This window comes from Neomonachus schauinslandi, chromosome 10 (genome assembly GCF_002201575.2).
Source record: "Neomonachus schauinslandi chromosome 10, ASM220157v2, whole genome shotgun sequence".
NCBI lineage: Eukaryota > Metazoa > Chordata > Mammalia > Carnivora > Phocidae > Neomonachus > Neomonachus schauinslandi.
The window spans coordinates 36,592,230-36,613,140 of record NC_058412.1 but is presented as its reverse complement, the minus strand read 5'-3'; the positions used below and the strand labels follow the sequence as shown (position 1 = coordinate 36,613,140).

Genomic DNA, 20,911 nt, shown 5'->3' with positions numbered 1-20,911 from the left:
GTGCTTTTCTGAGGGCTTCTAAACTAACTTTTTTTGTTAGACTTGGTCCAGAAGACAAGAGTTAGGGGTGGTAAAACGTTAGAAAGATCAGATATTATAGATTAAAGCATATTTATATAAAATCTTGCCCTGCTTCCATATTTTACAAATGAGGACTCTGAAGCCCTGGGGGTTCAGGTAACTGCTCAGAGTCACACAGGGCCAGGCCACAACTGGAACATTATTTCCTGACCCCATCAGTATTCCCTGTGATTCATTTGGTTTACATTGACTCAAATGATTATTCAGCTGACCGCCCTTTTACATGAGGAACAGATTGTAAACATGTATGTTAGAATTTAATAACATAGTCAAATAAAACCAAAGATTTACACTGACACGTCTTTATTAGACACATAATTTTGATGGTGTTTAAGTGGAAATTTGACATTATTACAAAGTAGATCACATAAATGTAGTCAGGTCCCTTCTTTGCACATACTGAATTCCTAAAACTATTCAGAAATTTGGTATGCAAAAGCTATAAATTGTACACAAGTTAACACACTAAAAATGGTTTATGTTTCTAAAAAGCCATTAAAATGAATTAGGAAATTCCCCTTTTGTTTTTATATAAAAGTCACCTTTTGTTTTTATATCTGTTGCCATCTTTGAGGTTATATTTATAGTTATGTTCGTTAACTTGAGCTGGTTATTATTCCCTGCTCTCACTCAGTGAGCATCTCATTGAAATTAAAGCGCACGCTGCTTTTGGTTCACCTTATGGTTTCCAGTTTTGACTCCACTGTTCTCAAGAGCCTTATTCCTAGACTTTGGTTTTTATCACAAGTAGTAGCACTTTCATTTTTTGAATTTTTTTATCCAATTTTTAAAAAGGGCAAAGTACAATAAAATATTCAAATTGCACAAACACTGATATTCGATGCTGGAATGCTGTTATAATTGGCAGAATATTTATTTTCGAACTGATGTGCAAAAGTTCATATCTTACAAATGAAGGCCAATTTAGAAGAGTCACTTTTTAATGTTTTAAAGGTGGTTAAAATAATTTTGTGCAACGGAATAAAATATTTAAATTTCTATTTCTCGCATTTAGTTCTTTGTTTTTGTTTTCAAAGGGTGATAAACCTAAAGAGAAGCAGCAGCGTGTGAGAATGAGTCAGGGATTCATCAACCAACATACAGTGGAACGCAAGGGGAAACAAATTTGTAAATATTTTCTTGAAAGGAAATGTATTAAGGTATAAAAAACTACGTAAGCAAAAATATACTAAAATGTAAAGTATCGCAAAAATGTACTAAAGCCAACTCCTGTTTCCATTGGATAGTCTAAAAGCATACCTGTACATTTTTTAACTGTTTCCTTCTGGAAAAGGTTTGACTAGAAAACTTTATTGAAATATTCTTTTATGTTTAAGAAAGATACTTTTTAAAAAATGCTTTGTGTTAAAAATGTTTAGGACTTAACAAGATTTTAAGCAGATATGTGTGGTGTGGTTATAAGATAACTTTAAGAATTAGATTATAGTAAAAAAAAAAAGTTTATACTTTAGTGTTTCTAAGACTTTCTGGAATCATTTGCATATCTTAAGTTTAGTAAGAATTGAATGACTTAACTTTGAGAAATAATGGCTTTTCCTTGTTCCTTTTGGCCCAGGGAGACCAGTGTAAATTTGATCATGATGCAGAGATAGAGAAGAAAAAGGAAATGTGTAAATTTTATGTACAAGGATATTGTACCAGAGGTGAAAACTGTCTGTATTTGCATAATATCCTTTATCACAACGTATAATAACTTTACTTTTTCTAAATATTTACTTGAACATTTTAAATATGTGTAATTTTGAATGAAACCCGTGTTTTAGCTATGGTAAAATTATGTTATCCACGCCCAACTCCGTATCAAAGTGGTTAAATTGTATAGATTTTTTTTTTTCCCCATGAAAGAAAAGATGGATTCTTTAGTAATTCTCTCAAATGAAGATCCTTCACCTGGATAGTATAGCAGCAGGTTCACGAGAGGGACCTATTCAGCCCCCAGAAAGACTGTCAGAATTTCTGCTGTGACAATAACTAATTGTATCTATAGTCATATAAGCTACTTTGTTGTTTTTGGGTTTTTTTAATGATTTTTTAAAATTTTTACTTTTTTATTTTTAAAAGATTTTATTTATTTTTGAGAGAGAGAGAGAGCAGAAACACAAGCAGGAGGAGTGGGAGAGGGAGAAGCAGGCTTCCTGCCGAGCAGGGAGCTGGATGCGGGGCTGGATCCCAGGACCCTGGGATCATGACCTGAGGTGAAGGCAGATGCTTAACGACTGAGCCACCCAGGGGCCCCTAGATGATTTTATTTTTAAGTAATCTCTACACCCAGTGTGGGACTCAAACTTACAATTCCGAGATCAAAAATTGCATGCTCTACTGATTGAGCCAGCTAGGTGCCTTCATATAAGCTACTTTGTTAAAAAAACAAACAAACAGGAATTGCGTAATTTGAGAGTACTTATTTTCTGTATATTCTGTACTGAATAGAGGTTAATTGTCCCTTAATTTGGAAAATAACCCTAACTCTTCAGTGCATATGGTACAGACATGTTGTAAAAACATGGAACATAAACATTTTAGGGTAATAGCACCTTTGGGCACCATAAAAGTTGTTTTCCTTCAGTGATTCAATAGAAAGAATCTGAAATTCTAACTTGAGAGTTTTTTCCTAGAAAATAATACTGAAGTTATTTAAATTGATCCTATTTTAAATGGCCTTATATCTGAAGGATTCAGATTTGTAAGACCTATCATTGTTATTGACTTTAATTCCCCCACCCCAAAAGAATGCTTTAAAAATAATCACATTTCTTAATGTATTTAAAATACACATCCTTTTCTTGTATCAGTGAAATATGCCTGTAGTTTATTATAAAAATGGATATGAAGGGAAAGTATCCTATGATAGCCATTAAACTTGATTTATATAATTATTCTAAAATTAGATGTTTCATGTAATTCAATTAATAATCTATTGTCTCATATTTTAAATAGAGAATTTAGTGTTTCTGCTATTAGGAAAGGCCTTTATATAGGGAAAATAAAGTCAGTAAATTAATAACAAATTATTGGATTAAAGTTGTTCTCTTCCTTAACATTTGGATTACATGAATATCCTTGCAAGTTTTACCATACAGGAACAAAATGTTATCAGGGTGAATATTGCAAGTTTTCACATTCTCCACTGACTCCTGATACACAAGAATTGTTGGCCAAAGTAAGTACAATTTTAAGTTTTGTTTTTCTTTTTTAAAGAATATGTTTGAACTAAGGGTAAGAATTTTGAAAACACACTGTTTTTTAAGGTTACGATATGGGATATATTAGGACTGACAGTCTTAGAATTTAATTCCATTTAGAAAATTATTATTCATTTGTATATATTTTTTGTAGCTTAAAGGAAAATTTATACTTACTGCTGGTGAGAACATTCCAGTTTATACTTATACAGGCAATAGGTATAAACATTTTTTTTTAAAGATTTTATTTATTTATTTGAGAGGAGAGAGGGAAAGTGAGAGAGAGCATGAAGCAGGGGGTAGGGGGGAGAGCGGGGAGGGGCAGAGGGAGAGGGACAAACAGACTCCTTGCTGAGCAAGGAGCCCGATGCAGGGCTCGATCCCAGGACCCTGAGATCATGACCTGAGCCAAAGGCAGACGCTCAACGACTGAGCCACCCAGGCGCCCCAGTGTCTTCAAAATTAAATTGAAATATAAGCAAAAATAAAAGATTCTCCTGGAACCAAGCCATATCATCTTGTGGCAGAAAGTTCTGTTGAGCGTATGCAAATATTAGAAAATCAAAGGTGCTTATTTCTGGATATTTTTAGGTTATAAAATTGAAGGTTTACCCTGGAATTAAAGTCATACCAATTATTTTGTTATTAGTATGCAATATATATGGAAAAAAGATAGATGTAAAAGTCATCTTTCAGGCCTTAGAGTAAATATTAGATGATTACTAGGATAAATAGTATTGGACTCACTAGACAAGAGCATTATGATGTACCTGAATTAGACATTGATGCATAAAAATGATTGTGTGATTTTTTTTTTTTCATATTAGGTTTTGGATACTGAAAAGAAGTCATCATGAAAATAAAAGGCATAAAAAAGGTAAAATTAGCACTTAGCACATTTCTTTTTTTTTCTCTGAAACATCTCTAGAAATTGGCTTGGAAACATAGGACTTTTCCATTTTCTAAAATAGAAATCTTTTTATCTTCCCCTGCTAAAAAATTAAAAAATATTTGATACATATATATAGATATATATGTCCGTCTCCTTGGACCTGCTTCCCTCTCTTGGTTTGTCACTATCTTTTGTATTTTTATTCTCTTTTGTTTCTTTGTAGATTTACCAAATGTGTATGATGCACTAAATAGTGTATTTAGTTTTGCTTGTGTTTGGATTTTATTTAAACAGTTTGGATTTAATTTAAACAATAAATATTCTGTGTACTTATTGGTGACTTGCTATTTTCACTCAACATTATACTTCTTTTGGGGGAGGGGGAGAGAGAGTGCGAGCAAGCGAGCAGGGGAGAGAGGCAGAGGGAGAGGGAGAGAATCCAAGCAGGGTCCATGCCTAGTGTGGAGCCCGATGCAGGGCTTGATCTCATGACCCTGAGATCATGACCTGAGGTGAAATCAAGAGTAAGACATTGAACCAACTGAGCCACCCAGGTGCCCCTCAACATTATGCTTCTGGGATTCATACATGTAGATGCACATAGCTCTTATTCATTAATTTATACTTCTATATAGCATTTCATTTTATGAATATGTCAAAATTTATTTAGTCATTCTACTACTGATGAACATTTAGGTTATTTTCAATTTTTTTAATATAAAGTATTATAAATAATTATGTATGTCTTTTGATGTAAATGTGTGTGAGTTATTCTGGATATAAACCAAGGAGTAGAATTGTATCATCTTAAAATTTAAGATAATACCAATCTTTTCTAAAGTAGTTAGAATAGTTTATACTCCCACCAACTGTGTAAAAGAGCCCTTGTTGCTCTATGCTTGCCGATACTTTGTATTGTCAAGACTTTCATTTATTGGGCATAAAAGTGATGTCACGTAGCTTTTTTTCATGACATTCAGCATCTTTTCTTACGCTTACTAGCTTTGAGTTTCATTTTTGGTGAAATCCCTGTTAGTGTTTTTGCCTATGTTTCTTTTGGGCTGATTATTCTTTTTTTTTTTTTTTAAGATTTTATTTATTTTTTAGAGAGCGAGCGAGAGAGAAACAGCATGAGAGGGGAGAGGGTCAGAGGGAGAAGCAGGCTCCCCGCTGAGCCGGGAGCCCGATGTGGGACTCGATCCCAGGACCCTGGGATCATGACCTGAGCTGAAGGCGGACGCTTAACCATCTGAGCCACCCAGGCGCCCTTGGGCTGATTATTCTTTATAAATTGATTTTATATATCCCTGATATAATCCTTTATGAGGTATGTGTGGCAGGTCTTCTCCCATTTTGTGGGCTGTCTTTTCCGTTTTTCTGAAGTGCCTCAATGAGCAGAATTACTTGTTTTGGCAATCTTCTTAAGTTCTAGAATTTTGCTTTTTACATTTATTTTTTACTCCTTTGGAAAATGTATCAGTTAACACCATAATGGTGTTAACAACCAAAAGCCTCTCACTAGCATATAAAAATAAACATTTCTTTTTCCGTGCATCTGCAGATTGGCTGGCAGTAGTCCGGGCCTGTCTAGGCTGGCTTTGGCTGGGTTGGCTCTGCTTCATGAAGCAGGTTGACTAGGATGGTTCTGCTCCACGTTGGTCTCCGTCTCCTCCTGGGACCAGTGGGCTAGCTGGGATGTGTTCCTCTCATGGCATTGACAGAAGCTCAAGGCTGTTTGCATCACATTTGCTCACAACCCATTGGCCTAAGTAAGTTACACAGCCAAGCCCAAAGTCAAGAAGTATGGAAGTACACTCTACTTAGACTTTCCACATGGGAGGAGCTGCTGAATTACATGAAAAAGAGGGTGGTTGTGGCTATAGAGAGAAAAGAATTAAGACTAATTGGCTTCTTTTTGAATGGTATGTAGTAGGGACCTAATTGTTCCTCTTTCCTTATACAGATAAGCAGCCTCCCTGCACCATTCAACTGAAAAGACTGCCCTTTCCCCACTGGTCTGTAATGCCTGCCCCCTCTACTATATATGTTTCCTTCAAACAAAGATTGATTTCTGGGGTATCTTCTCTGTTTCATTTCTCTCTTTCTCTAATACTCTGTCTCAATTACTGGAACTTTACTGGATTTTATATAGTTTGAAAGTTTAATGCTGTTCTACACAAATGCCTTGGCTATTTTGGGCCCTTTTTAAAAAATTTTTTTTGGTAAGATTTTATTTCTTTATTTGAGAGAGAGAGAGAGAGCACAAGTTGCGGGGGTCGGGGGGGGGGGACAAGCAGACTCCCCGCTCAGCGAGGAGTCCAACACAGGGCTTGATCCAAGGACCCCGAGATCATGAGCTGAGTTGAAGGCAGACGCTTAACCGACTGAGCCACCCAGGTGCCCCTATTTTGCACCCTTTTACTTTGATACAGTTTTCCCTTGATACTTTTTGGTAAATTTACAAAGTGTAAAACTTAATACTTTTTGGTAAATTTACAAAGTTGCATGACATCACCATATTCAATTTTAGAATGTTTTTGACACCCACAAAAAAGATCCTTTGTACCCATTTTCATTCACTCCCCAGTCCCATCTCCAGTCTCCTTTCTGTCTCTAGATTTGCCTTTTCTGGGCATTTCATATAAATTTCAGTATGTGGTCTTTTGTCTGGCTCTTCATACAGTATAATATTTTTGAGATTCATCCATGCCTTATAGATCACTAATTTTTTTAATAATTGCCCCATTATTCCATTGTATGGTTAGGGATTTCTGGGTACTATGGTAAATATATGTTTAACTTTTTAAGAACTGTGACATTGTTTTCCAAAGCGACTGCATCATTTTGCATTCTGGACAGCAAAGTAAGAAGATTTTAGTTTCTCAACATCTTCACCCATACTTGTTACTGTCACAGTTGTATCTGCTATGGTTGTAATTTGCATTTTTTCCAATGATTAATGGTGTTAAGCATCTTTTTATGTGCCATTGGTCAGTTCAGATCTTTACCCATTCTATAATTGGATCATCATCTTACCATTGAGTTGTAAGAGTTCTTTGTTGGATAAAAGTCCATTATCACATATATGATTTAGAAATATTTTGTCTCAATATATGGCTTTGTCTTTTTGTCCTAATTTGTGCTTGCCTTTTTAAAATAGTATCTATTGAAGCATGAACACTTTAATTTTGATGCAATAAGTTTATAATTTTTTTTATGGATCATGCTTTTGATGTTGTAGTTCTGTGTCTAACACAAGATCACAAGATTTGCTTTTATGTTTTCTGCTAAAAATTTGTATAGTTTTAGCTCTTATATTTATGTCTCTGATTCCTTTTTGAGTTAATTCTTAGAAAAGTATGAGCTAAAGGAGCGCCTGGGTGGCTCAGTTGGTTAAGCGACTGCCTTCGGCTCAGGTCATGATCCTGGAGTCCCGGGATCGAGTCCCGCATCGGGCTACCTGCTCAATGGGGAGTCTGCTTCTCCCTCTGATCCTCCTCCCTCTCATGCTCTCTGTCTCTCATTCTTTCTCTCAAATAAATAAACAAAATCTTTAAAAAAAAGAAAAGAGAAGTATGAGCTAAGGATCTAAATTTTTCTTTTTGCATATAGATAGCCAGTTGCCCCAGCTCCATTTTAAAAAAAGATTACCCTTTCTCCACTGAGTTGCCTTGGCACCTTTGTCAGAAATCAGTTGTCTATAAATGTAAGAATTGCTTTCTGGACTTTCAGTTGTGTTCTGTTGCTTTATATGTTTATCTTTGTATGTTACATGTTATGCTCTATATGTTTGTTGCTCTATATGTTTATCTTTACATGCTATCACACTATCTTGTGATAGTGTCTTGTGATTACTATAGCTTTATACTAAGTTTTTTTAAAATAAGGAAATATAAACTGTCAGTTTTATTCGCCTTTTCAAAGATTGTTTTAGCTATTTGGTGTCTTTTGTTTTTCCATATAAATTTTAGGATCAGCTTGTAAATTTCTGCAAAAAACCTATGCTGGGATTTTGACAGAGTTTGCATTGATCTGTGGAGAATTGCCACGTTCTGTGAATATGGAATGTATCTCAATTTATTTAGATCTTTAATTTCAGTTTTGTAGTTTTCAGTGTACAGTGTGTTGTTTACACTTCTTTTGTTAAATTTATTTACACGTTTTTTTTCCTCTTTGATGCTGATGATGAAAGGAATGTTTTTTAAACTTCATTTTTGGATCATACATTCATAGTGTAGAGAAAGAGAACTAATTTTTGCATTTTGATCTTGTTTTCTGAGACTTTTCTGAACTCATTTATTAGCTCTATAGGTGTGTGTGTGTTCCTTAGGAATTTCTACATATTTTCTGAAAAATAAAGACAGTTTTACTTCTCCTTTCTAATCTGGATGCCTTTTATTTCTTTTTCTTGAGTGATTTCATTGGCTCAAACCTCCTATGCAATGTTAAATAGAAGGGACAACAGACATCATTGACTTTTTCCTGATACTAGGCAAAAAGCATTCAGTCCTTCACCTTTGTGTATGATTCAGCTGTAGATTTTTCAAGATACTCTTCACTGGTTTGAGGAAGTTCCCTTCTATTCTTATTTTTTCAAGAACTTTTATCGTGGATGGGTGTTGGGTTTTGTCAAATGTGTTTTCTGTATCTACTGAGATTCTCATATCATTTTTTCCCTTTATTCTATTAATATGATATACTACAATATTGGGACATATTCATATGTTAAACCAGTCTTGCATTCTTGAGACAAGTCCCACTTGGTCATGGTGTATAACCTGTTTTGAATATTTTTGGATTTGGTTTGCTAATATTTTATGAAGGAGTTTTATTCTATTCATGTATAGCTTTCTTTTTTTTTTTTTTTAAGATTTTATTTATTTTTTAGAGAGCGAGCAAGAGAGAAACAGCATGAGAGGGGAGAGGGTCAGAGGGAGAAGCAGGCTCCCCACTGAGCCGGGAGCCCAATGCGGGACTCGATCCCAGGACCTTGGGATCATGACCCGAGCCGAAGGCAGACGCTCAACCATCTGAGCCACCCAGGCGCCCTGTATAGCTTTCTTTTATGATGTCTTTTTCTAGCTTTGGTATCAGGGTAATACCAGCTTCCTCGAGTGAATTGAGAGGTGTTTCTTCTTCCTTTATTTTCTGGAAGAGTTTTTGAAGGATTGATATTATTTCTTCTTTAAATGTGTGGTAGAATTCACCAGTGAAGACACCTGAGCCTGAGCTTTTCTTTAACAGAAGATTTTACATACTGATTCAATTTCTTTCGTTTTCGTAGGTTTATTCAGGTTTTCTTTCTTGAATCAGTTTTGGTAATTTGTATCTTCCTATTAATTTTGCCGTTTCATCTAAGTTGTCTACTTTGTGGGCATGAATTTGTCCATAGTACTGTTTTATAATCCTTTTGATTTCTATATCAAGAAGATTTTTGTATCAAGAAGAGATTTCTGTGTCAGTAGTTTTGAGTTCTGTATCATACTGATGTCCCCTTTTTTGTTCCTCATTTTGGTACTTTTGAGTACCTTTTTTTCTTGGTCAGTGTAACTAAATGTCTGTTTTGTTGATCTTTCAAAGAACCAACTTAGGTTCATTGATTTTTTTTTTTTTTTATTGATTTCCACTCAGTTTTTATTTACTTCCTTCCTTCTGCTTGCTTTCTGTTTCGTTTGCTCCTATATAGATTTTAGAGTCAATTTGCCAAATCCCTCTTCCCCAGCAAAGCAAAACAAAAACAAATGCTTTGGGGTTTTTTTATTGGAATTTCTTTAGCTGTATGCATCAGTTTGGAAACAATTGACAGCTTTTTGAGAGTGAGTTCTTCAGTCCATGAATATGTTGTCTACAGCCTTTTGAATGTCTTTTTGTTAAAGTTATCATTTTCCCCAGTGGGCCTACACATTTTTGTTACTTTTTTTTTTCTTAAATACTTTATAATTTTGGATGTTATTCTCACTCATATTTTTATTTATTTTTATTTTATTTTTTTAAAAGATTTTATTTATTTGACAGAGAGAGACTGAGAGAGGGAACACAAGCAGAGGGAGTGGCAGAGGGAGAAGCAGGCTCCCCGCTGAGCAGGGAGCCTGATGCAGGGCTCCATCCCAGGACCCTGGGACCATGACCTGAGCCGAAGGCAGACGCTTAACGACTGAGCCACCCAGGTGCCTCCTCATTCATATTTTTAAAGTTGATTTTTCTGAATCGAATTAGCAACTTTGCTAATTTCTCTGTTAAATTTGATCATCTGAGTAAGTTTTTCTGGATTTTTCTGTAGACATATCATCTGCATATAATGATTTTTATTCCTTGTGCAGTTCTTATTTGTTTTTATTTTTCTTGTGTTGTTGACTAAGGCCTTAATAGTACAAGATTTAGGGGCACCTGGGTGGCTCAGTCGTTAAGCGTCTGCCTTCAGCTCAGGTCATGATCCCAGGGTCCTGGGATCGAGCCCCGCATCGGGCTCCCTGCTCAGCGGGAAGCCTGCTTCTCCCTCTCCCACTCCCCCTGCTTGTGTTCCTGTTCTCGCTGTCTCTCTCTGTCATATAAATAAATAAAATCTTTAAAAAAAAAAAAAATAGTACAAGATTTAGAAAATCAACTATATTGAAGTATACATTACATATAATGCACTCATTTTAAGCTTACAGTTCAGTTACATTAAGTATATTCACACTGTTTTGCATCCAATCTTCAGAACTTTTTTATCTTGCAAAACTGAAACTCTGAACCCATTAAACAGTAACTACCCACTCCCTCCCTCCCCCAAGCCCTTGGCAGCCACCATTCTCCTTTATGTCTCTGTGATTTTGATGACTCCAGGTACCTCATGTAAGTGGAATCCTCGAGTATTTGTCTTTTTGTGACTGGCTTATTTCACTTAACATAATGTCCTCAAGGTTCATTAATGCAGCATGTGTCAGAATGTCCATCCTTTTTCAGACTAATATTCCATTAAATGTATCTACCACATTTTGCTGAACCATACATCTGTTGATGGTTACTTGGGTTGCTTCCATGTTTTAACTATTGTGAATAATGCTGTTATGAACATAATGTACAAATATCTTTTTGAAAATCTCCTTTCAGGACACCTGGGTGGCTCAGTCAGTTGGGCATCTGCCTTCAGTTCAGGTCATGATCTCAGGGTCCTGGGATTGAGTCCTACATCAGGCTCCCTGCTCAGCAGGGAATCCTGCTTCTCCCTCTGCCTGCAGCTCCCCCTGCTTGTGCTCTCTCTCTCAAATAGATAGATAGATAGATACATAGATACATAGATACATAGATAAAATCTTTGAAAATCTCAATTTTGGGTTTATACCGGATGTGGAATTATTGGGCCGTGTGATAATTTTGTTCTTAATTTTTTGAGGAACCACCATACTGTTTCCATAGTAGCTGTACCATTTTACATTCTCACCAGAAATACACAGGATTCCAGTTTCTCCACATTCTCACCAATACTTGTTACTTTCTTTTTCTTTTTTTATTTGATAGTAGCCATCCTAATGGGTATGAGGTAGTAGGCATCTCATTGTAGTTGTAATTTGCATTTTCCTAATTAGTGATGTTGTGCATCTTTTCATGTGCTTATTGGCCATTTGTATATCATCTTTGGAGAAATTCAAAGATTATTCAAGTCCTTTGCACAATTTTGAATAGGGTTTTTGTTGTTTTAGGGAGTTCTCTGTATATTCTGGATTTTAATCACTTAGGATATATATGCCTTGCAAATATTTTCTCCCATTCTGTAGGTTGCCTTTTCACTCTTGATACTGTCCTTTGATGTACAAGATTTTAAAATTTTCATGAAATCCAGTTTGTCTTTCTTTTTCTTGTCCTGCCTGGGCCTTTAGTCTCATATTCAAGAAATCACTGCTGAATCCAATGTTGTCAAACTTGTATCCTGTCTTTTTTTCTAAAAGTTTTATAGTTCTACCTCTTAGTTTAAGTCTTTAATTCATTTTGAGTTGATTTTTGTATGCAGTGTTTGGGAAAGGTTCCAACTTCATTCTTTTACACTTGGATATCCAGCTTTGCCAGCCTGTCGTTTCCCCATTGAATGGCTTTGGCACCCTTGTCAAAAATTATTTGATTGTGTATGGGAAGGTTTATTTCTGGGCTCTGTGTTCTATTTCATTGGTCTTATATGTTTGTCTTTATGCCAATACCATACTGTTTGATTACTGTAGCTTTATAGTCAGTTGTGAAATTTAGAAGCGTGAGCCTCAGCTTTGTTCTTTTCAGGATTATTTTGGCTCTTTGGGGCCTATTGAGATTCCATATGAATTTTAGGATAGATATTTGTTTCTGCAAAAAATGTCATTGTGATTTTGATAGTGAATGCATTGAAGTTGTAGATCACTATTGACAACTATATCAAGTCTTTCCAATTCATGAACATGGGATATTTTTCCATTTATTTATGTCTTTATCTTCTTTCAGAAATGTTTTGTAGTTTTCATTGTACAAGTCTTTCACCATCTTGGTTAAGTTGATTCCTAAGAATTTTATTCTTTTTGAGGTATAGTAAATGGAATTATCTTCTTGACTTCCTTTTCAGATTGTTTATTATTAGTATATAGAAATGCAACTGATTCTTGTGTGTTGACTTTATATCCTACTGGTTTGTTGAATTCATTTATTCTTTTTTTTAAGATTTTATTTATTTATTAGAGAGAAAGAGAGCATAAGAGGGGGGAGGGTCAGAGGGAGAAGCAGACTCCCCACTGAGCAGGGAGCCCGATGCGGCACTTGATCCTGGGACTCTGGGATCATGACCTGAGCCTAAGGCAGTTGCCCAACCAACTGAGCCACCCAGGCGCCCTTCATTTATTAGTTCTAACAGTATTTTTGTGGAAGCTTTAAGGTTTCTTACGTATAGATCATAGATTCTACATATAGATTATAGAAATATAGGGTGCCTGGGTGGCTCAGTTGGTTAAGCGACTGCCTTCGGCTCAGGTCATGATCCCGGAGTCCCGGGATCGAGTCTCGCATCAGGCTCCCTGCTCAGCGGGGGGTCTGCTTCTCCCTCTGACCCTCCTCCCTCTCATGCTCTCTGTCTCTCATTCTCTCTCTCTCAAATAAATAAATAAAATCTTAAAAAAATAAATAAATAAAATTAAATTAAATTAAAAAAAGATTATAGATATATAGATGAATGTTTTCTTTTTTTTAAAGATTTTATTTATTTATTTGACAGAGAGAGACACAGCGAGAGAGGGAACACAAGCAGGGGGAGTGGGAGAGAGAGAGAAGCAGGCTTCCCGCGGAGCAGGGAGCCCGATGCGGGGCTCGATCCCAGGACCCTGGGATCATGACCTGAGCCGAAGGCAGACGCTTAACCGACTGAGCCGCCCAGGTGCCCCTAGATGAATGTTTTCTTAACATGATAAAATATATTATACCTTAATAAAAAAATGAGCATCATACTTAATGGGGAAACAATGGAGGCATTTCCACTAGAAGAGTTTATGTCCAGCGGGACTGCCTAGTTTCTGAAAGTTGAATAGAATTCCCCTCTGAAAGCATCTGTATCCAGTGCTAGTGTCATTTAAGAATGTCCTTGATGAAACAGTAAAAATTATTAATGTTGTTAAACCTTTATTCTTGATACATGTCTTGTCAGTATTATGTATAGCAAAATGGGAAGGTGTATAAAGTATTTCTACGTACTCAATGGTATTCTCAAGGAAAAACATTTGTGTGCTTTTATCTTAATTGCAAGCTAAATTAGCTGTATTTTTTCATGAATACTCAAAAGAACAACTGAGGGGCAAACTTTTTTTCAGATGTGGATGTTTGGCAGGCACTTTTTCAAAAATGAATGAAATGACCCCATTACTTCAAGGAAAATAACTGAAAATATTTGTTACCAATGATAAAATTCTGGCTTTTGAGCAAAAATTATAATTTTGGAACATTTGATCTGTCTCTGTGAGCTTGAAAGTTTTCTTATACTTTTTGGTCAGATTGGTTGGTGATATTAAGGACTAGTGATATTTTAAATGTGGTGTTTTAAATAATGTATAATGAAACATTTGGAAGGTATGCATAAATTAGTAAGCTAATATTTCCAAATAAATAATGCATGGTGTTACAAAATTATGCATGGGTTAAACATCCATTCAACCTATAATATAGGTTACTGGGTTTTAATATAACAGTACAAGAAGTTCTTTCTTGTTTCAGATTTTATATTGCAACTGGAAATTTGGTTGCATTTGTTTTAGTATTTATTTGCCCACCACTTTATTTTTTAGCTTTTTGAATAAGTTTTAGCCTTTCTTCTATGGAGTATATAGTTGGGTTTTGTTCTGTGAGCCAAACATAAAGTCCTTTGCTTCTTTTGATAAGTGAATTAAGCCCATTCACATTTATTGAAATGACTGAACATTTGGGTTAGTTTCTTACATTTTGTATTATAGTTACTGTGTAAATTATGTTACATTTGTGTGTTTTCCCTCTATGATGCATTCTATTTTTGCTCTTTTCTAAATTTTGCTTTCTTCATCTCATTTTTATTTTTATTTTTTAAAGATTTTATTTATTTGACAGAGACACAGCAAGAGAGGGAATACAAGCAGGGAGAGTGGGAGAGGGAGAAACAGGCTTCCCGCTGAGCAGGGAGCCCGATGCGGGGCTCGATCCCAGGACTCTGGCACCATGACCTGAGCCGAAGGCAGACGCTTAACGACTGAGCCACCAGGCTCTCCTCTTCATCTCATTTTTATTCTTTTTGTTCTTTTTCCACTTTTATCCAATAAACCTTATTAAGTTTCCATTAAAATCTGTCCTGCCTTGTAATATAGTCTACATTTTTGACATGATCCCCCTTTTTGTATCATTTCTGACTTCAGTCAGTTCTTGTTTCATTACTTGCATTTTTTTGTTCAGTTTTTGTCTTAGTTTTTGAATTTCAGTTGAGGTTGTTTTTTCATATTCCTAAACAGGGATATTTATTTCAGTTTGGATTTTTGTGTTACAGTTTTCTGCTGCTGCATGGTTTTCTTGGGGGGCGAAGGGAGTAGGGGTGGCTAAGTTGGTAATTTGTACTGGCTGATGTGTTTTTGTTGTTTTTTTCCTGTAGTTTTGTATAGATGAAGAATGCTTATGCCTACGCCTGTTCAAGACTGTTGATTTGGAGTGGTTTACAAGAGTCCTCATTTAAAGCGCCCTCTTGTGTCATTATGATGTTGTGCATCTTCTTTAATGGATGGTGCGGAGGGGACAGAATCTAGTGTACAAGTGAGGGAATTAGTCTGCACCAAGATGTTCCAGCCAGTGGAACAAGAGAGGAACATCTATGGCAGAGATGCTGGCTGGTAGGTCAGTGTTGTGCTAGTAAATTGCAGAAGTCTTTTCTGATTGAGTTTTGTCAATAAAATAGGAAGCAAGGTTAGCCTGAGTGAGAATGGATGAAGAGGTGTAGGAGATCGGAGAGAGAAAACTGTTAGGTTTCTCTAAGAAGACGTTGGGATAATAGGTAGATGATGACTATATGGTTAGATCTTTTCATATCATTAAATACATTTGCAACATATTTTTAATGGTTGCTCACAATTTTGTTTTATGTCTTAAATTATGGTTTTGTGATTTTTTTTTTAAACCACTTCCCAGTTTTTTCCAATTTCTTACTATTGTAAATAAAGTGGAACAGTCTCTTGCTATGCCATTCCTACACTTGGAGTTCTTAACTTTTTTGTTGTTAGGACATGAGAATGGTTATCTTTCTCCTTGGTTCATAAACTGTAGTGAGATTGTACACTTGTGTAAAATGTAAATTTTAAAAGTGTGATGCTATCTTTAACACAATAGTCAAAGGCAAAATTCTCCAAGCACAAATCATGAGATTCTAAATACGCACTGTTACATAGTGGTACTGATTATTATTAGAACAATACTGTGAGACTGAAACTGTCATCATCATTTTATTGCCGAGAAGAGTAATAGTATCACTGACTTGCTGTATACAGAGTATACCAAAAGTAGTAGCAAATTCTTAGCAAAGTTCTGTTTGAAACTATGAGTCAGTTACTTTGCTTGTAACCTAATCCTGCTAAAGCAAGAAAGGGAATTGTGTGTACTTCAAGCAAAGGTTTATCAGACAAGACAATAGTTCCTGGGCCCTTAGCATCAGGAGTCTGTAAGCTAAGAGTAAGTCATCTCTTCATGCGCCACTGCTGTCTGCCAGGTTGATTGGCTCACTCCCTGGCAGTGGCTAGGGAGGAGGGCAAGACAATACACTAGAAGCTGCCAGAGGAAGTCACAGAGGAGAGAGGCTGAGTTGATACTTCAGAGAATCCATTACAAAAGTCTTCAATAATTTAATGAAATTGTGCAAAGGAGTGATTATATAACCTGTAGAATTTATACTTTGTATCTTTCAAACATCACATACAATTCAAAGGATTTCCAGATCCTGCCATAGCTCACAATTAGAGAAGGTCAGTTTTATGGCAGACCTGTGTGTAAGCTAACATTGGTCAGCAGTAAGCAAGCACTTGTGCACACTTACCATCCGTGGGCATTGTGCTATTTTATTTAATACTGTTTAACTTTCTTATTTAAGCCATATTCCTCTTTGAGATAGATAATGGGATCAATGGCCTAGGAAAGGGAATAAATAGGAACATTTACTTTCTATTTTTTTTATTTCCATGAACCTTGAAAATACTTATATTTGATCTTCTATGACAGTTTAACAATTTGTTTCCTTATAATGTTACCTCATGTACCGTTCAATACTGATGAGGTCTAAATGTTTACCTGTAAAGTTCATGTATAAGGAAAAAACAATTTTATATTCCAAGGGGCACTACCCATCTCACTTTTAAACTTAGTGACCAAGCAGAGGGGCACCTGGGAGGCTCATTCGTTAAGCGTCTGCCTTCGGCTCAGGTCATGATCCCAGGGTGCTGGGATCGAGCCCCGCATCTCGCTCTCTCTCTCTCTCTGTCAAATAAATAAAATCTTAAAAAAAAAAAAAAAAAAAAGACCAAGCAGAGGTTTGAGGGACTGAGAAGTCAGAGAAGTTAAAAAAAAACTCTTACTTTACAACTCTTATTTTGAAGAGGCAGACATATTTGTGTCAGTGAAATCTCTTCTATTAAATCAAGTTGAGAAGAGACCTCTTCTCCCCGAAGTGCCCCTCATACCTAAGGCAGCCATTAGGCTGTGGGTGTCTTATTATCTGGGTTATTATTGCACCCTCCAGCACACTCTCCTGCCTCTATTTTCCACTCTCTGCTCTCCAGTCCATTCTCTTTTCCTCAGTTAGAGCCCACTTCCCCATGTCCTGCTTCAGCCCTACCCCACCCCGCGTAGTACCCGAATCAAGATCCGTTTGTCCGCTGGGTCTTCGGTGCCCCGCAGTATGGCCACCTCAGCCGTACCATGTTTAGCCCCTGTTGCCTCGTGCTCCTCACTGCTTCTCTTGGTTTCCTCCTGTGAGGGAGATGTCACTGACCCCCTGACACAGCTCCAGGCAGGTACATGAATACTAAAACCAGGATCAGTCAAAAAAAAATCTGGACCAGAAGAAATTTAAGACCATTGTGGTAGGAAAGTCTGTACATGGATTTCTGCATCATTTGGCCAGAATGGTTATCTTGACTATATTAAATTTATGTCTGATCTTTTTTAGAGCCGAAACAAAAATGATGAAGTGGTTATCTATTTAACCTCTCATTATCACAAAGGAGGTGGGATGTAAAACCTCACCTCTCCTAATAATTCATGTAAACAGTTCTTATGTGGGTCTACTTCATAAGTGGAATGAACACGGTTTTCATTTCTAAGATTCTATGTGACAGGTTTCATATAACTTTTTTTGTGGTCAGTTACTAAAAGCCACAAGACAGTGAAACTCAATTTTTTTCAGTTGGTAAGATAATAGAAGTCTTTTGGTGTTTCAACTTGATCTAGTTGTAGAACTTAAGGAATTCAGACCCAGAGATTTAAATGACTTGTCCCTTGTCTTAATAGGCTTCCTGACTTCCAGCACAAGTGTCTCGGTTCATTGACTGGTTTTGCTAAGCATAACCATTGGAGGGTTGCTTTCAAAGATTTCTTCTGAGCTGTTGCGTGTTGAGGTCAAAATACTATGATTTGGTGATCTGGCCTAAGGAATATGGGGCTCATATTGCCAATTAGAAGCACGAATGCCACATTTGGGGTTTAGGGAGATCAGAATATCTCAGGTTAAGCACCTGCTGAATGCTAGGCTCATACATATGAAATCCTTTTCAGTACCTGTTACAATCCTATAATAGGGATTATTAGAGCAAGAGTAGTTGTTACTACTATTTACAGACAGGGAAACCATGTTTATAAGAAGGCATTATCTGACTTGAGTCTCCACAGCTTAAATGCTTAGTTGCATACCATCACATATGTTTTCTCCCTTTCCTAACAGAATTTCAGTTTTGCTTAGGTGTCATTTCCTCCTCCATTATATCATTGTACTTTGTAGATGGTGGGCTCTGGCTTCAATTGAACCCTTAGGGTTGTAACAACAAAGATCTAAAGTTCCCATTGGAGTCTTTTTATAGGGAAACTTAAAACCAAAACAAAACAGTGATGCCTGGGGCCTACTCAGAAATTCTGATTTTCTTTTGGCAGGGGGCAGGGGGCAGGGTCCAGGGAGGCCTGGGGTGTGGACCTTAGATTTTTGGTAGCTCCCAGGTCATTCTAAAGCATAGCCGAGGTTGAAAACATCTGGTCTCAACAACTAGTGGAAGTGCCATCGTTTGGCAGTAGCTGGTTTAGAACCAGCTCGAAATATGAATCCACGTCCTCGGTATACTTCTGGGAAAGTTAACATCTCTTGAGCCACACAAGGAGGTTAGACATTGCCACGTCTGAATATGACACCGGAACAGATACAGCTGTCTTACGACCTCAAGGGGAGCTAGCTAACCAGCCGCCGGTGACAGAGAAGGAAGCTGGGAAGAAGCTGGGTTCTTGAGAACGACTGAGCCATGGAATCCCTCAGCCTTAGGAGATATTAACCTTCACATTTCCTGTTCTACCACATGAGTAACATATTTTCTTTACTCCTTAAGCCCTTTTGATTTGCGTTCCCTGTTACCTGCAGCCAAACGCAAGCTAATAAATGTGAGCCAAGAATCACACCGCCATTCATCTGTCCAAAGCTCATGTTTTTCCCCTGACCACCTTCTTCGCCGAAGATCGTGTTCCCCCCGGCACGGAGCAGAGACTGGGAAGGAAGAGATATATTTAAAGGAGAGGAGAAAATTTATATGTTGGGTCTGGAGGGATAAGACGCCCAACTCGCCTCAAAGTGGTATTGACTCCTGTGAAGTTTGCAACACTCCTCACGTTATTTAAAAATAAAGAAAAAACGTATTTTTAGTTGCTGTGTGTCATACTGGGATATGTGTTTATTTTCATAGTTAACATCTCTGCAATTGGAATGTATTTTACAGGTGATGGAATATCACATTTTACTCAGCAGGTTATTTTTTCTTATTGGTGCATAAAAAATGATGGATCTTACTGATAAGTTAGTGACATCTAGATTTGATTGAATGTAATTTTTAAATTGAACTTATGTATGTATATAGTCAAAAGTTTACTGTGAAATAAACTTACGAAATTTATTTTGGATTAATAAATTATGAAAACATAAAAAGGGTTTTTTTTTATATGAAAAAGAGTGGTTCCTTGTCTCCCATCTTCCCCTGCCCTCCTTGTGGTAGGCAGAATTCTAAGACGGCTCCCAAGATTCTTTGCTCCTGGTGTACACAACCTGTTTAACCACTTCCCTCTGTGGGCATTACTGTGTGATGCATTTCACTCCCATGATTATCTTACATTATGTGTCAGAGATGAAGTGGTTTTACTTCTGATATAATTAAGGTCTTAAATGAGTTGGTTTGGAGTTTAATCAAAAGGGAGATGTTCCCAGGTGGGCCTAAGCTATAATCAGATGAACCCTTAAAAGCAACTGGGTCCTTCCTAAAGCCAAAGATTAGAACGGAGTTTCTCCTACTGGCCTTGAAGAAATAGGCTGCCATGTTGTGAGAGGGCTATGTGTCTAGAGCCGAGAACAACCCTTGAATGATGCGGAAAAGTGAGAACTCAGTCTTAAAACCACAAGTTACTGAAATCTGCCAACCACGTGAATGAATTTGGAACAGGTGTTCGGGCTCGTTTCGTATATTCCCACCCCAGCCCTCAAATCAGCCATTTTTCTAAGGAGCTCAGATTCCTTCTAATTGAGAATAGTATTTATAATTCAAGATGTAGGTGCTGGCTATGCCTACTGCTATTGAGTCTGGTTAGATGAAGACGGGCCCTGAGAACACAGATCAACAAAAAGTGAAAATCTGAGGGGAATGGGGCTTCTGAGGAGCTCCAAATCTGTCCTACCCACTCTGGGGACCACTAGGGTTAGGGGTCTGGTTTTCACAGTTACTGTAGTTGTGGGGCTGGGGAGAGCAGAACGAGATCAGGGCAAGTCATTGCCGCAAGGCATTTTACCAAGATTCAGCTGTTTTTCTTGAGTAAATTCTCTTGTAAGCCTTTAATTTCCAGAATTCTGAAAAAATTGGTTTTGACTGTTTTTGCCATTTCTCGCATGCCTTTTATGGAGTGGTGGATTTTCAGAGATCCTTAGTCTGCCATTCCGGAAGTAGAAACCCTGGTTCACTTTTGAGTATTGTTTGACATCATAATACCTTCTTTCCCCCCCTCCTATCTGCAC

At 36.9% G+C, this 20,911-nt stretch overlaps 1 protein-coding gene across 2 annotated transcripts in view; it reads left to right on the top strand.

Annotated features, from left to right (window-relative positions):
- ZC3H8 (zinc finger CCCH-type containing 8) overlaps nt 1-15,429 on the top strand; it is a 30,739-nt gene extending 15,310 nt beyond the window's left edge. Inside the window, exons 5-9 of one of the 2 annotated variants that reach the window (XM_021697549.2) lie at nt 1,119-1,241; nt 1,658-1,769; nt 3,153-3,262; nt 4,112-4,161; nt 15,272-15,429. In XM_021697549.2, the coding sequence (XP_021553224.1) occupies nt 1,119-1,241; nt 1,658-1,769; nt 3,153-3,262; nt 4,112-4,141 (375 nt within the window). In that variant the 3' untranslated portion in view covers nt 4,142-4,161; nt 15,272-15,429. Of the gene's footprint in view, nt 1-1,118; nt 1,242-1,657; nt 1,770-3,152; nt 3,263-4,111; nt 4,162-6,139; nt 6,211-15,271 lie in introns of those variants that run through there. The other variant, XM_021697548.2, reaches the window with a different exon arrangement.
- Nucleotides 15,430-20,911: the final 5,482 nt, after the last annotated feature.